Genomic DNA, 15,091 nt, shown 5'->3' on the forward strand with positions numbered 1-15,091 from the left:
AGCCTGAACCAATCGAAACAGGCAAATTCATAGAGAGAGAAAGCAAGTTTCCAGGGACTGGGGGGAGGTAGAAATATTGAGTGACTTACAGTTTCCTTTTCTGAGGTAAAATGTTTTGGTAAGAAAGAGGTTATGGTAGCACTATTTTGAATGTACTAAATGCCATGTGAATGGCACAATTTAAAATGCTTAATTTTTGTTATTTTAACCTAAAAAAAATGTATTTTTGAGTGATTTGTTATGAAGCCATGGAAACTAGAATGTCTCTAAAACTTTTTTGGCTCTCCAAGGTCACAATGTTACACTTGTATGTTTTATTTTTGACATTTCACTGTTCTTGTTTCCACCTGTAGGTCTATGACCCATCTCAGACTGATTTTCAGCATGAATTAAGGTACGGATCAACGTGTATATTTTTCCATATGAATCAATGTGTGTATTTTTCCATATGAATATCCAGTGTTGAAGGGACTGTTTCTTTTCTTACTATACCGCTTAGATGTCCTTGTGAAAAACCATTTGACTGCATATGTAGGTTCTTTTTTAAAACTTTTTATTAAGGTCAATTGATCTATTTTTCCATCCTTTCTCCAAAATCACACTGTCTTGATAACTACAGTTTTATAAAATGACTTGAAGCCAGTCAGGGTAAATTCTCCAAGCTAGTTCATATTTTTCAAGATTGCTTTAGAAAATCATGGTCCTTTGCTTTCCAAATCAATTTAAAATAATACAGTCAATTTCAAAGGCCTGTAGAGCTTGGCTAGAGATTGCACTTATTTCAATAAGAGGTTGCCATTTGTTTCTCTGTTTCATCTTTTCTTGTTTTTGTTTTGGGAGAATAAATCAAAAAAATTGGGGCATCCTATTTTAATAAACTTATTAACATTGTATTTATTCTTTTTTCGTGCTTCTTTCTAGTGCTGCTTCATCTATTACAACATACAACTGTGATTTACCAGTCTATGTTCAAAAGAAATTCTATTATTTCAGGAACAATTTATGTTTAAACAATATATTTCTAATTAATAACTCTGAATCCTATAATCTTAATACCATGTTTATTATTAAAAATGCATGAGACTGTGTTAATAATTTTCCTTTAAAAAGCTAATAGTCCAGTGGAGTCAGAGGTCAAGAATAGGGTACCTGAACAGAAAAGATATTAAATGCCAGTTCACCAGTAACATTCTGTGCCTACAGAACATTCCATAAATAGCAAAGTCTGTGTAAAATGAAGGACCTTACAGCATTCTGTCCTCTAAGAGCTGAGATCCAGGACTTAGCTCTTTAAAATTAGCAGGCTCTGCTGCTGCTGCTGCTGCTGCTGCTGCTGCTGCTAAGTCGCTTCAGTCGTGTCCAACTCTGCGCGACCCCATAGACGGCAGCCCACCAGGCTCCCCCGTCCCTGGGATTCTCCAGGCAAGAACACTGGAGTGGGTTGCCATTTCCTTCTCCAGTGCATGAAAGGGAAAAGGGAAAGTGACACGACTCTTAGTGACCCCATGGACTGCAGCCCACCAGGCTCCTCCGTCCATGGGATTTTCCAGGCAAGAGTACTGGGAGTGGGGTGCCAGTGCCTTCTCCAAGCAAGCTCTAGGGTTATGTATTAATATTTATCATTGAGAAAGAATGAAGACAGACAGACAGACATTTCCAAGGATAGAAAGAGAAATGTGAGACTGAGAACTGATTGATTTCATTTATTCCTTTATTCTTTTTTTACATTTAACACTATTCATTGAGCCAGGAACTGTACTATTACTGGGAATATGGTTGTGAACAACACATTTAAATTTTAAACTTATATGCTTTTTTTAAATGTTGGGACCAAATATTATGAACCAACCTGGTGAAGCAGTATAATTTAGCTACAATAATAATTTTTAAAGAACATTTGTAGTTTATAATACTTCACATAATTCTTGCTAGAATTTTGTGGCTGATACAATTCTTTGTATAAGTGTCATTGTATAAACAAACAAACAAAAAAACCTCAAGGAGTTAATTTCAGTTATTTTCACAAATGTTCCAAATTCAGAATCCAGTTAGCACATAATGATTTTTCAAAATTTTCAAACAAAAGTAAGTATTTTCTACCTATTCCTTTCTCTGTTTAAATTAAAATCCCGTATCTCAGTCTGCAACAAGCACAAGAAACTGATGTTTAAGAACAGCTTTCAGGATCTTTTGTCTTCTAAGAATAACTGACTTGCAACAAGATCCTAAGCTATATGACATGTTTGTGCATAGCACTGGAAAAACTTAGTAGCTAGAAAGGCAGAGAGAAAGGAGGAGGGGCATTGAGAGAATAGGTACTTATTACTGTGGGATAGAACAAATACACAACCTTCAGTAATAAATGAGTAGGACTTCAGAGAGACCCTGGATGAAGGATTTTTTTTTTAATTTTGTTAAATGTTTTGAACAGAAATCTTCTTTGCCTTCCCTCTAAAAGATTTATTTTTATATCTTTTATTAAACGTAGGGTTGGTATTGCTCTGAATATGATAAAATACTGCAACTGTTCATGAGAGGCAAGGGACCTGCTCCATGAAGTTTACATTCTTAAAAGAACAGTATACTCAAAAGTCTAAATCAATCACATATGCTTGAGAATATACGTTAATGCTAAAACAAATGTGAAATTCATTAGAATTAATAGGCAGAAATATCAGAAAAAAATTTGGCTTCAATTCTTACCTTTTCTTCACTTTACTAACACACACTTAACATACATTAAGTTAATATTTAAATGACAAATTTCCTTACATGATTTTGATTCTGGAGATGGTGGATAAATATTAGACACAGCAAGGTCACTTTTTGACTTTTTAGGCTTCTTTGCATTTAACTGCCAGGGTTTATCATAGTTTCTGAAATCTCTTCTTGTTCCTTTATGTTCTGTCAAACAACAACAACAACAAAAAAACACAATAAAAACAATAAATGATTTCACGATTGATCAAAAATTAAATCCATGAAGTAATTAGATATACCTAGTGAAAGCTATGCTGCCTTGTATCAAAATAATGCAAATATCCTAGAGTATTACTTGCTTTATTTTTCCTGTAAATGTGAGTTTTGCATTTGATTTGAATTAGTTTGTATATTAATGTGATTAAAATGATGTTAAACTGTAAAATTATTTGAAAGTCTTTTTAAGGCACAAATTACTTTAAATCACATTCTATAAATGGGTATCGTTAGAATAAAGCACTGTATTTTGCTGTAAATAAAAACAACTAAATGTTTAAGTAAACTTTACTCATCTGATGTTACCTTATCTGTTATTCACTATGACACATAAAACCACGGGTGCACACACACATTTCCACCATAGTATTTGTTAGGGAAATTAAATAAACAGACTTGTTTACTCTTCAGAGACAAAACAGAGCAGCCTCTGACCAGGCTTCTAACCTTCCTGGACACAGCCCTGACTGGGAGTGACTGCATAAGACTGCCTGCTGTGAATGCAGGACTTGCAGCACCATAGATAAGATGTGTGTGTGGTGGGGGGCGGGGGGGAATTTTGAGATTGTTTAGCCCCTGAAAAGGGCATGAACAGCCAAATCCCAGGCTTAAACAACATTCCAAGTTTTACAAGACAAAACATTGTACAAGAGGCAGTGATCAAGACCATCCCCAAGAAAAAGAAATGGAAAAAGGCAAAATGGTTGTCTGAGTAGGCCTTACAAATAGCTGAGAAAAGAAGAGAAGCTAAAGACAAAGGAGAAAAGGAAAGATACACCCATTTGAATGCAGAGTTCCAAAGAAAAGCAAGGAGAGATAAGAAAGCCTTCCTCAGTGATCCATGCAAAGAAATAGAGGAAAACAATAGAATGGGAAAGACTAGAGATCTCTTCAAGAAAATAAAGATACCAAGGGAACATTTCATGCAAAAATGGGCTCAATAAAGGACAGAAATGTTATGGACCTAACAGAAGCAGAATATATTAAGAAGAGGTGGCAAGAGTACACAGAAGAACTATACAAAAAAAATCTTCATGACCCAGATAATCACGATAGTGTGATCACTCACCTAGAGCCAGACATCCTGGAATGCAAAGTCAAGGGGGCCTTAGGAAGTATCACTATGAACAAAGCTAGTGGAGGTGATGGAATCCCAGTTGAGCTGTTTCAAAACCTAAAAGATGATGCTGTGAAAGTGCTTCACTCAATATGCCAGCAAATTTGGAAAACTCAGAAGTGGACACAGAACTGGAAAAGCTCAGATTTCATTCCAATCCCAAAGAGAGGCAATGCCAAAGAATGCTCAAACTACTGACCAATTGTTCTCATCTCAAATGCTAGCAAAGTAACAAAATTCTCCAAACCAGGCTTCAACAGTACATGAATTGTGGACTTCCAGATGTTCAAGCTGAATTTAGAAAAGGCAGAGGAACCAGAGATCAAATTGCCAACACCTGCTGGATCACAGAAAAAGCAAGAGAGTTCCAGAAAAATATCCAATTCTCTTTTACTGACTATGCCAAAGTCTTTAATACGTGGATCACAACAAACTGTGGAAAACTCTTCAAGAGATGGGAATACCAGACGACCTTACTTGCTTCCTAAGAAATCTGTATACAGGTCAAGAAGCAACAGTTAGAACTGGACATGGGACAATGGACTAGATCCAAGCCGGGAAAGGAGTACATCAAGGCTGTATATTGTCACACTGCTTATTTAACTTATATGCAGAAAAATGGTGCAAAATGCCAGACTGGATGAAGTACAAGCTGGAATCAAGATTGTGGGTAAAAACATCAATAACCTCAGATATGCAGATAACACCATGCTTAACGCAGAAAGTGAAGAGGAACTAAAGAGCCTCTTGATGAAGTTGAAAGAGGAGTGTAAAAAACTGGCTTAAAACTCAACATTCAAAAAACAAAGATCATGGCATCTGGTCCCATCAATTCATGGCAAACAGAAGGGGAAACAACGGAAACAGTGAGGGACTTTACTTTCTTGGGCTCCAAAGTCACTGCAGATGGTGACTGCAGCCATGAAATTAAAAGATCCTTGCTCCTTGGAAGAGTCACGACCAACCGAGATAGCATATTCAAAAGCAGAGACATTACTTTGCTAACAAAGGTCCATTGAGTCAAGGCTATGGTTTTTCCCGTAAAGTATGAATGTGAGAGCTGGACTATAAAGAAAGCTGAGTGCTGAAGAATTGATGCTTTTGAACTGTGGTGTTGGAGAAGATTCTTAAGAGTTCCTTGGACTGCAAGGAGATCAGACCAATCAATTCTGAAGGAAATCAGTCCTGAATATTCATTGAAAGGACTGATGCTGAAGCTGAAAGTCCAATACTTTGGCCACCTGATGTGAAGAGCTGACTCATTGGAAAAGACCCTGATGCTGGGAAAGATTGAAAACAGGAGGAGTAGGGGACCACAGAGGATGAGATGGTTGGATGGCATCACCGACTTGATGGACATGAGTTTGAGTAAGCTCCAGGAGTTGGTGTTGGACAGGGAAGCCTGGCGTGCTGCAGTTTATGGGGTCGCAAAGGGTTTGGGCGGACTCAGGAAGTTGGTGACGGACAGTGAGGCCTGGCATGCTGCGGTTCATGAGGTTGCAAAGAGTCGGACAAGACTGAGCAACTGAACTGAACTGAAAGAGTTGGACACAACTGAGTGACTGTACTGAACTAAACTGAGGCTTGCAATTTGGTTACACATTGATGATAATATCAGTTTGCATCCATCCTGTGTTTATAAGGGGGAACTCTGAACTGTAATCTTGGAAGTCTCACACACAGAGCTGATGCACTGCCCGGGACCTTTTCCCAATTGGAACTCCAGACTGCTGTCACATGGGACTTCTCCGCATTGTTTAAGTTTGAATGTCAGCAAGTCCAATTTGGTGATGTATCTTCTGCTCTATTTCTCTTCTTTTAATGTTAGTATATGAAAGTAAGCTAGATAATTCTCTAATAAATATTTTTATTATTGATTTGTATATAACGAGTGGCTTATTTTGTTAACAAATCTTTTGACCCTAAGACGAAAGTGAAAACTTTCGGCAAAACAGTATTACTCATTTTTTCCACTGTTCTGTTCAAGAAAGAGTAGTTCCATCACCTTTACTGAAAGCTACAGTTCCCCTTCAAAGGTGGCCAGTATCATACCAACTTTCAAATGAAATGATCTTTTCAGGAGTTCATCCCTCTTGACATCTTTTCATCCCATATTTTTAGACAGACTCTATTGTAGAGCTTTTTCTTCTTTTATTCTCAGGGCATTATATTCTCCTTATCCCCATATCATCTACCTAACTGCACCTTCTTTGTCTTATTCATTGCTTCCTTATCTTTTATCTACATGACATTCGTTAGCTTCCTTCTACCTTCTTGTTTAAATTTCAATATTTTCAAATCATCCTAGCTCTATGCATGATTCATAAATCTTTCTCTGGCTATCCACTTATAAACACCAAGTAGACATCATGAAATATTATAGAGATTCCTCAAATGTGCAAGTTAAACTTGTACTTAATGAGTTGTTATCCAGTTTTTCTGCTGCAAACATCCCATTAAATACCAAAAGAGGTATGCTGCTGCTGCTGCTGCTAAGTCGCTTCAGTCATGTCCGACTCTGTGCGACCCCATAGACAGCAGCCCACCAGGCTCCCCCATCCCTGGGATTCTCCAGACAAGAACACTAGAGTGGGTTGCCATTTCCTTCTCCAATGCATGAAAGTGAAAAGTGAATGTGAAGTCACTCAGTCGTGTCCGACTCTTAGCGACCCCATGGACTGCAGCCTACCAGGCTCCTCTGTCCATGGGATTTTCCAGGCAAGAGTACTGGAGTGGGGTGCCATTATACTAGTAACAGAAATATTGGTCTATGAACAGAAATACTGGTCTGCATTATGCCATAGACAGAATTAAGACAAAGATAGACATTATCAGAAATAGACTGAAAAATATCTAGACATTCACAACGCTTGCCCCTACCTCAGATTCAGCTCCTGACATTGTTTCACAGTCTGTCAGAATTTGTCTTTCTATATCCAGCCTAGGACCATAGTTTCTTCTAATGCAACACAGCTAAGGAATTAAGAATCATGGACACAAAACACAGTATCTCATGATACAAAGAAAAACTAAAAGCAGCCATAGAATAATAATACACCGGATTTTGCAGCTTTTTAAATTCTCCACTATTGGAAAGAAAAAAAACAATCCATATTAATTTAAATATCTTAGCAATGATACTGTTCTTATTTAATGTGTTGAAAAGAGATGTGAGACAGAAAGTCACTTGTCAGTTTCTCAAAGACCTATAGGATTTGACTGACACTGGAGACAGTAGCAGCCATGATTTTATCTGTCTCCCCCAAATGTTTTAAAACTATCTAAATATTTCTAAGCTATTTTTTTTGTTGTTGTTCTCATAAGAGAACAAAAAAGAATAGAACACCTACACTATTTATTGACAAACCTAAAACTAGATGGACTTCTCCCATTGCTCAGCAGTAAAGATCCTCCTGCCTGCCAATGCAGGAGACACAAGTTCGATCCCTGGTTTGGGAAGATTCCCTGGAGGAGGAAATGGCAATTCACTCCAGTATTCTTGCCTGGGAAATCCAATGGACAGAGGAGCCTGGAGGGCTGTAGTCCATGGGGTCACAAAAGAACAGGACGTGACTTAGCAACTAAACAAACAAAACTAATTCGAACATCCTTCATTCAAATTCAAATAAACAAAATAAATATTTTAACAAGGAAGATTCAATATAAAAAGCAAGAATACATCACTCAAGATATAGAAGAAATTCATAGTTTGCGGGAAGATTTACTATGAAAAAACCTTTAAATTTTTGCATATGGCTATTTTATCTTCTTAATACAAATAAAATAGACTCTGTGAAGCAAAAAGAAATGAGAAAAGAGATAAAACTCTAAAACGATAATTGCTAAGATAAATGAAAGAAGATAAAGAATACTGACAGGAAATTAAAATGCAATATGTACCAACATTTGAATTTGTATACAAAGCCAGAAAGAGAAAAGTAATACTGTGGAAAATTGAATCAGTGACAGGGAGAACACACTTGACAAACCTCCCTAGAAGTTATCGATAAAATAAAGAAGACAATTTACACATAGCTGATTTTTCTGAAGAAATCAAAACAAATACAATAGAAGCACTAAGTACACAAGAAGACAAGTATTCTAGGATAGAGATGCAGGTTTGCTAATTGAAAGGATTCACTGGATAAAATGAAAAATAAGAAAAGAGACAAACATCCAGATGTGTTCCCAGTAAAACTTTTGAATATCAGAAATAAAGAAAAAAAACAAATCCCATAAGTGTTTAATAATAGAGCATCTAAAAATAAGTAAAAACAAGGTTGCTTTCAACTTTCTCCTAGACATTAAAAGACAAACTTCTGAGAACATGTTAAGTCCCCAAGATGCTAGAATAATTTAAAAGCAAAAAGCGGGCACCTTCAGATATTTTCAAAAAGTATTAACCTAAATAGTTTGAATATTGAGACCTTTTCTAACTAATTATAACAAGCACCAAAAGAAATAATTCAAAATAACAGTTAAAGTTTAAACTGGCACTATTTACTGTCACCTGAATTATAACCTCTTCTACTAATACTCGTATCCAAGAATTAGTCTCTGCTTTCCTTCTCCCTCCTGCTATATCCTCCCCTCTAAAATCTTCCTCTTCACCTTCTGGGGCATATATTCCATGGTAAACAACAGTCCTCCGTTTTCAAATCCTCTCCTTCAAGAGAAGAGCCACATCATTCTTTCCACAAGAGTGCTCCCTCCTCTGCATTTCCTTGGAATGAAGGTGTTCATCCCCTCCTCATGTGTCACCTGCCATAGGCTGGGGTTTTCTGTTCATCCACGGTGTTTTTCTGTTTTGTTTGTTTGTTTTGGACTGTAATTGCTTTACAGTGCTGTGTTACTTTCTGCTGTTCAGTGAAGTGAATCAGCTGTGTATACATGTATCCCCTCCCTCTTGGACCTACCTCCCACCTACATCCCCCATCCCACTCTCAAGTCATCACAGACCACCAAGCTGAGCTCCCTGTGCTATACGGCAGCTTTCCACTAGCTCTCTATTTTATACATGGTAGTGTATATATGTCGATCTTAATCTCCCAATTCATCCCACCCTCCCCTTCCTTACTGTGTCCACAAGCCCATTATCTATACCTGCATGTCTATTCCTGCCCTGGACATAGGTTCATCTGTACCATTTTTCTAGATTCCACATATACAGCAGATAGGACAAGGAAGCAACCTAAATGTCCAATGACAGATGAGTGGGTAAAGAAGATGTGGTGCATATACATGATGGAATATTACTCAGCCATAAAGAGGAGTGAAACTGGGCCATCTGTAGAGATGTGGGTAGACCTACAATCTGTCATACAGAGTGAAGTAAGTCAGAAAGAGAAAAGCAAATATGGTCCATCCATGTTCGGCTGAACATTTCTCCTCTCCTGTGGTAAGTGCTGCGTGTCTATACTGCTCACCACTCTTCATCACTGCATCTTTCTGCTCCTGATTACTCTTGCAGCCCTACTCAAGACACTAGCACAGTTACCCTTGACCTTTCAACAACCAGAATGAAACCCTGGTGACCTCTTAATTTCTTAAACAAACCATGTATTGAGTCTCACACTTCACTGTCCTCTCAAACCCTACAGAACTTCACTTTCCTGAACTTCAGAGACCACAAACTCAGGCCACCCACAGGACTTTCTCATCATTTGGAATCATTTCCCCTCAAAAGCCTTGGTCCCAAAAATCACAATTTCCCTGGCCTTCTCAATCTTTCATATTTTCACCATACTTTCCCTAACATTTGCCTCTTAAAGATTCTTAGTTCTCTGATCTGCTTTTTATGTCTAGACTGTTTCCTTGTTCCCTCCCTCTTATACCGGGCCACATGCTTTGATTGCTTGTGCAATTCACCCACAGACAACCTTATAAAACTGTCTGTCCACCCTTCATCCTCACTGCTGTACATCCACAGTTCTCATCAGTCTCTCAAACTGCTTTTCTCCCCTTCCTCCTAGCACTTCTGGGCACTGTGGGGAAAAAACCACAATCCTGCCCATAATTTCCATTATTACTTCATTTATTTCCATTTCCATTATTACTTCATGTCTTGAATTTTAGATAAGCCCCTGGACTGCTTCAGTCTTTTTTATTTTCCTTTGCCAAGTTTCTTTTTATTACCCAGGGTGACTTCACAATCATTATCATTCACTTCAATTTCCCCAATTTATTCCCCAAAATTCTTGTCCTCAGCAAACAACTTCACTTCTTAAAAAACTGGAAAAATATTGATGAAAGATATCATCTCACACTTGCCTTATCCCAGTCCAGCTCCTACTCTAAATTTAAGCACAACTTCTTCCATTCTTCCATTCTCGTAATTTTAATGTGCACAATCCTGAATGCTATTCCTGAAACTTCTGCCTTAACCCATCCACAGTTTTAGATTCATATCCAACAGCCTGCTGGAATTATCTACTAAGACGCCCCAAGAAATTCAAGTTCATCCAAAGAAGCTGGATGAATTTTAGTCCTGTGTTCCCCTCTTGCTTTATTTTATTGTTGTTCAGTCACTCAGTCGTGTCCAACTCTTTGTGACCCCATGAACAGCAGCACCCCAGGCTTCCCTGTCCTTCACTATATACATTGTATTATAAGATTCCATCTTAGTAAACCTACTGAAAGAAATTCTCTTCCTTGTTACAGAAATAAGCCTGCTATATTTAAAATGGATAACCAACAAGGACCTACTGTATAGCATACAGAACTCCGCTGAACGTTATGTGGCAGCCTAATGAGGGAGGGGATGGGGTTTGGGGGAGAATGGATCCATGTATATGTATGGCTAAGTCCCTTCACGTTCACCTGAAATTATCACAACATTGCTAATTGGCTATACTCCAATACAAAATTAAAAGTTCAAAAATAAAGAAATAAATGTAAGAAGGCTGAGCGCTGAAGACCGGATGCTTTTGAATCATGGTGCTGGAGAAGACTCTTGAGAGTCCCTTGGACAGCAAAGAGATCAAACCAGTCAATCCTAAAAGAAAGTCAACCCTGAAGTCATCGGAAGGACCGATGCCAAAGCTGAAGTGCCAATACTTTGGCCACCTGATGTGAAAAGCCACCTCCCTGGGAAAGATTCAGTTGCTGGGAAAGATCAAAGGCAAAACGAAGAACGGACGACAGAGAATGAGATGGTTAGACAGCATCACCGACTCCATGAACATGAATCTGAGCAAACTCTGGAAGATAGTGAAGGACAGGGAAGCCTGGCACACTGCAGTCCATGGGGTCCCAAAGACTTGGATACGACTTAGCAACTTAGCAAACTGAGTTTGCTTAGCAACTGAACAACAACAGCAACACAGTCTCTCTCAGGAAACAAAAATAAATAAGCTCCCAGGGATGTGAGAGCTGTGTGGCAAAGAACTGTGGGTTGTACCTATTTGTTTAGAGCAGCTGCTGGCTGAGATCCAGCAAGAAAACAGGGACTTCAGTCATATAGCTCCAAGGAAACTAATTCTGCCAACAACCTGAATGAATTTGGAAGCAGATTCTTTCTTATTCCAGCCTCTGGATGAAGATACAACCTGGCCAACATCTTTATCTGTAGCTTTGTGTGATGAAACGGAAGATATGCTTAAACCCTCCACAGACTTTTGACTTGTGGTAAATGGGAGCTGTTAAATGTGTGTTGATTAATGCTATAGAATTTAATACACTATTGTCTCTCCAGACATGATAACTTACAAATATGGGTTCCTATGAGTTTTAATGGGCTCACAGATGTTTATCTGGTCCACCTTCACAAGAATGGATTCCTCTTTGTACCTACAAACCAGAGCCTATGCCTAATACTCACCTTGCTAAGAATCTAACCCTAAAAAGGTGACCAAGAAAAACCAAGAGTTCCCTCTTATTATACCAAAAGCTCATATTCTGGTTTCCTGTATGCAGCAGAGAACTTCTATATTGATAACAACACCAGAGTTGTCTATATTCTGCAGAGAATACCCTATCCCCTACCCGCTTTAAGCACCAGTGTGAGAATACAGCCAAAGAGAACCAAAATCCTTTCATGGGATCCCAGAGGGCATGAAAAGAAGAGAAGCAATTGTACTATCCCTAGAAAGCATTTGGAATCCAGTCAGTCAGATATCATGGGAGTCAAGTAAGGAGTTAGCTACTCAAGCCACAGGTTTGGGGTGGGATTTGGGTTCAGAAGTAAATACCAAACTAACAGACCAGTGTGTAGAAGAAATAAGCTATTAGATACACATTTTATAAATAAAAATCAAAGACAAGTCTACCCAATTATCTCACTAGTGCTTACTGGAGAGGTAAGGCTGGTTCCCCAATGTTTACAGTAAATAAATCAGGTTGAACTTACAACATAAGGTAAAATTAGAACTGAAGAAAACAGAGAATAATTATCCATTTGGGCTACAGAAAAGGTAACTCTAGAAATGTATTGTTTACCTTTTTGCCCAGAGGAGCTATAAGCGCTTAATTCAAATTCTTCATAAAGAGAATAACTAAAGTTTAAAATAATTAGTTTGAATTCATATGAAATGAAAGCTTTCCTGAATCTTACTTCCATTCAAATTGAATACAAAGATTCTCACGTTTGGAAGCCTAATAAATAACAATATATTCAAATTCGAGAATACTTTTTGACAAGTACTAGCATATGGGTGAACACCAATGAATACATGAAACCATAGGTAACTATCTAGATTTACTTGTTATAAAAAGAAAGACTTTCATAAATTTTACATTAAATGTATTAACATTAACTGTAAAATGTATCTTTTCATTTACCTAATGCTTCACTTTCTGCCCAGAGAGCTGCAGATCCAGATAAGGTTCTTTGAAGCTGCCCACGGTTTCCTTGTTTTGACTGAAGATGGTCAATGAGAAATGGGATTGGCTGGTCAGGTGTCTCAGTTATTAACTTGGTCATTAATTCCTGAAGGCAGAGTAGAGCATACGTTTACATCTAATAATAACAGCAAACACACACACATCACTTACCATTACTAGGCACTGCTTTACCTGCTCTATACACAACAACTAATTTAATCCTCATAAAAATCTTTTCAGGCAGGTACAAGTTATCGGTCTCATTTTGAGGAAAGTAAATTGTCTGCATTACACGGCTACCCAGGGATCAAACCCAGGACTCCCTTATTCCAGGCAGACGCTTTAACCTCTGAGCCACCAGGGAGGGTGTTACACAGCTAATACATAGCAAAGCCAAGACATATTTGGAGTTTTAATATTTTATTTGTCCAAAACATACTGGAAGTTTAAGTTCTTTTGAAAAGTTACAGTCAAAGAAGTTTCAGATTACTATTTTGAGAGATGCCATTATATATCACATTTTCAATAGTCCTCATCATACGACTTATATGCCAATGTCATCTTTCTTTCTTAACTATACATGAATATCCCCAAATGAAGAAAATGTTGGGATGAAAGAAACCAGTAACAAGTCACAGCTTCACAGAAACCAAAAAGTATTTTAAACTGGTTCTTTAACAGAAGTTTCTTTTTTCAAAAGGCCTGAAAGTTATTCATTCTTTCTTGTTTTTTTTTTTTTTTTTTTTTTACTTGTAGTTGAAGCAATGGAGAGTTCCATTTTTGGACTGCTCTAATGATGCTTTAAACCGGGGAGAAGTCTGCCTAAGGGTAATATCTACACATTGCTTTTACCGGTCAGAAATGGCAAGAGCAAGCTCCAATTTGTGGTCAATTAGAATCCCCAGACTGTTCTTTTATCAACAGCTGCCAAGCCAACTGAACATCATTTCGAGCTGTGTAACTGGGTTTATGAACCTGCATGCACCACTTTAGATTCCTATTAGTCACATTTTATCTTCTTGGGTTTAGCTCAGAATTCTAGTCTGTCAATTGTCATTTTTCAAGTTCAGATTCTGTGAGAAGCAGTGGCTCTACTGAGACAGTGTGTATCAAGTATTAGCAATGCTGATGGAAGGGATATTGGAAATTTCCCATCCCATTGTCTTTTTCTGTTGGTGGCCTATTTCCTCTGCCTTGAATGTTCTTTTCTGGGATATTCAGATGGCTGGCTTGTCATTGGTTCAGTTCAGTCACTCAGTTGTGTCCGACTCTTTGTGACCCCATGAACCACTGTAAACCAGGCCTCCCAGTCCATCGACAAATCCCGGAGTCCACCCAAACCCATGTCCGTTGAGTCGGTGATGCCATCCAACCATCTCATCTTCTGTCGTCCCTTCTCCTCCTGCCTCCAATCCCTCCCAGCATCAGAGTCTTTTCCAATGAGTCAATTCTTTGCGTGAGGTGGCCAAAGTACTGGAGTTTCAGCTTTAGCATCATTTCTTCCAAAGAACACCCAGGACTGATCTCCTTTAGAATGGACTGGTTGGATCTCCTTGCAGTCCAAGGAACTCTCAAGAGTCTTCTCCAACACCACAGTTCAAAAGCATCAATTCTTCGGCACTCAGCTTTCTTTATAGACCAACTCTCACATCCATACATGACTACTGGAAAACCCATAGCCTTGACTAGATGGATCTTTGTTCGCAAAGTAATGTCTCTGCTTATTAATATGCTGCCTAGGTTGGTCATAACTTTCCTTTCAAGGAGTAAGTGTCTTAATCTCATGGCTGCAATCACCTTCTGCAGTGAGTTTGGAGTCCAAAAAAATAAAGTTAGCCACTGTTTTCAGCGTACATCATGAGAAACACTGGGCTGGAGGAAGCACAAGTTGGAATCAAGATTGCTGGGAGAAATATCAATAACCCCATATATACAGATAACAACACCCTTATGGCAGAAAGTGAAGAAGAACTAAAGAGCCTCTTGATGAAAGTAAAAGAGGAAAGTGAAAAAGTTGGCTTAATGCTCAACATTAAGAAAACTAAGATCATGGCATCCAGTCCCATCACTTCATGGCAAATAGATGGGGAAACAGTGGAAACAGTGGCTGACTTTATTTTTCTGGGCTCCAAAATCACTGCAGATGGTGATTGCAGCCATGAAATTAAAAGACGCTTG

The 15,091-nt window shown here is 38.3% G+C and overlaps 1 protein-coding gene across 1 annotated transcript in view; it reads right to left on the minus strand.

The window, feature by feature from the left end:
- Positions 1-15,091, minus strand: part of LOC104994821 (chromosome unknown open reading frame, human C8orf34) — a gene marked incomplete at its 3' end in the record, with an annotated part of 362,913 nt that overhangs the window by 282,879 nt on the left and 64,943 nt on the right. Inside the window, exons 4-5 of the mRNA XM_010848486.1 lie at positions 12,872-13,019; positions 2,773-2,904 (exon numbers count right to left, since the gene is read on the minus strand). Coding sequence (XP_010846788.1) covers positions 2,773-2,904; positions 12,872-13,019 — 280 coding nt within the window. The remainder of the gene's footprint in view (positions 1-2,772; positions 2,905-12,871; positions 13,020-15,091) is intronic.

This window comes from Bison bison, unplaced genomic scaffold, assembly GCF_000754665.1.
Source record: "Bison bison bison isolate TAMUID 2011002044 unplaced genomic scaffold, Bison_UMD1.0 scf7180017864267, whole genome shotgun sequence".
Lineage (NCBI taxonomy): Eukaryota > Metazoa > Chordata > Mammalia > Artiodactyla > Bovidae > Bison > Bison bison.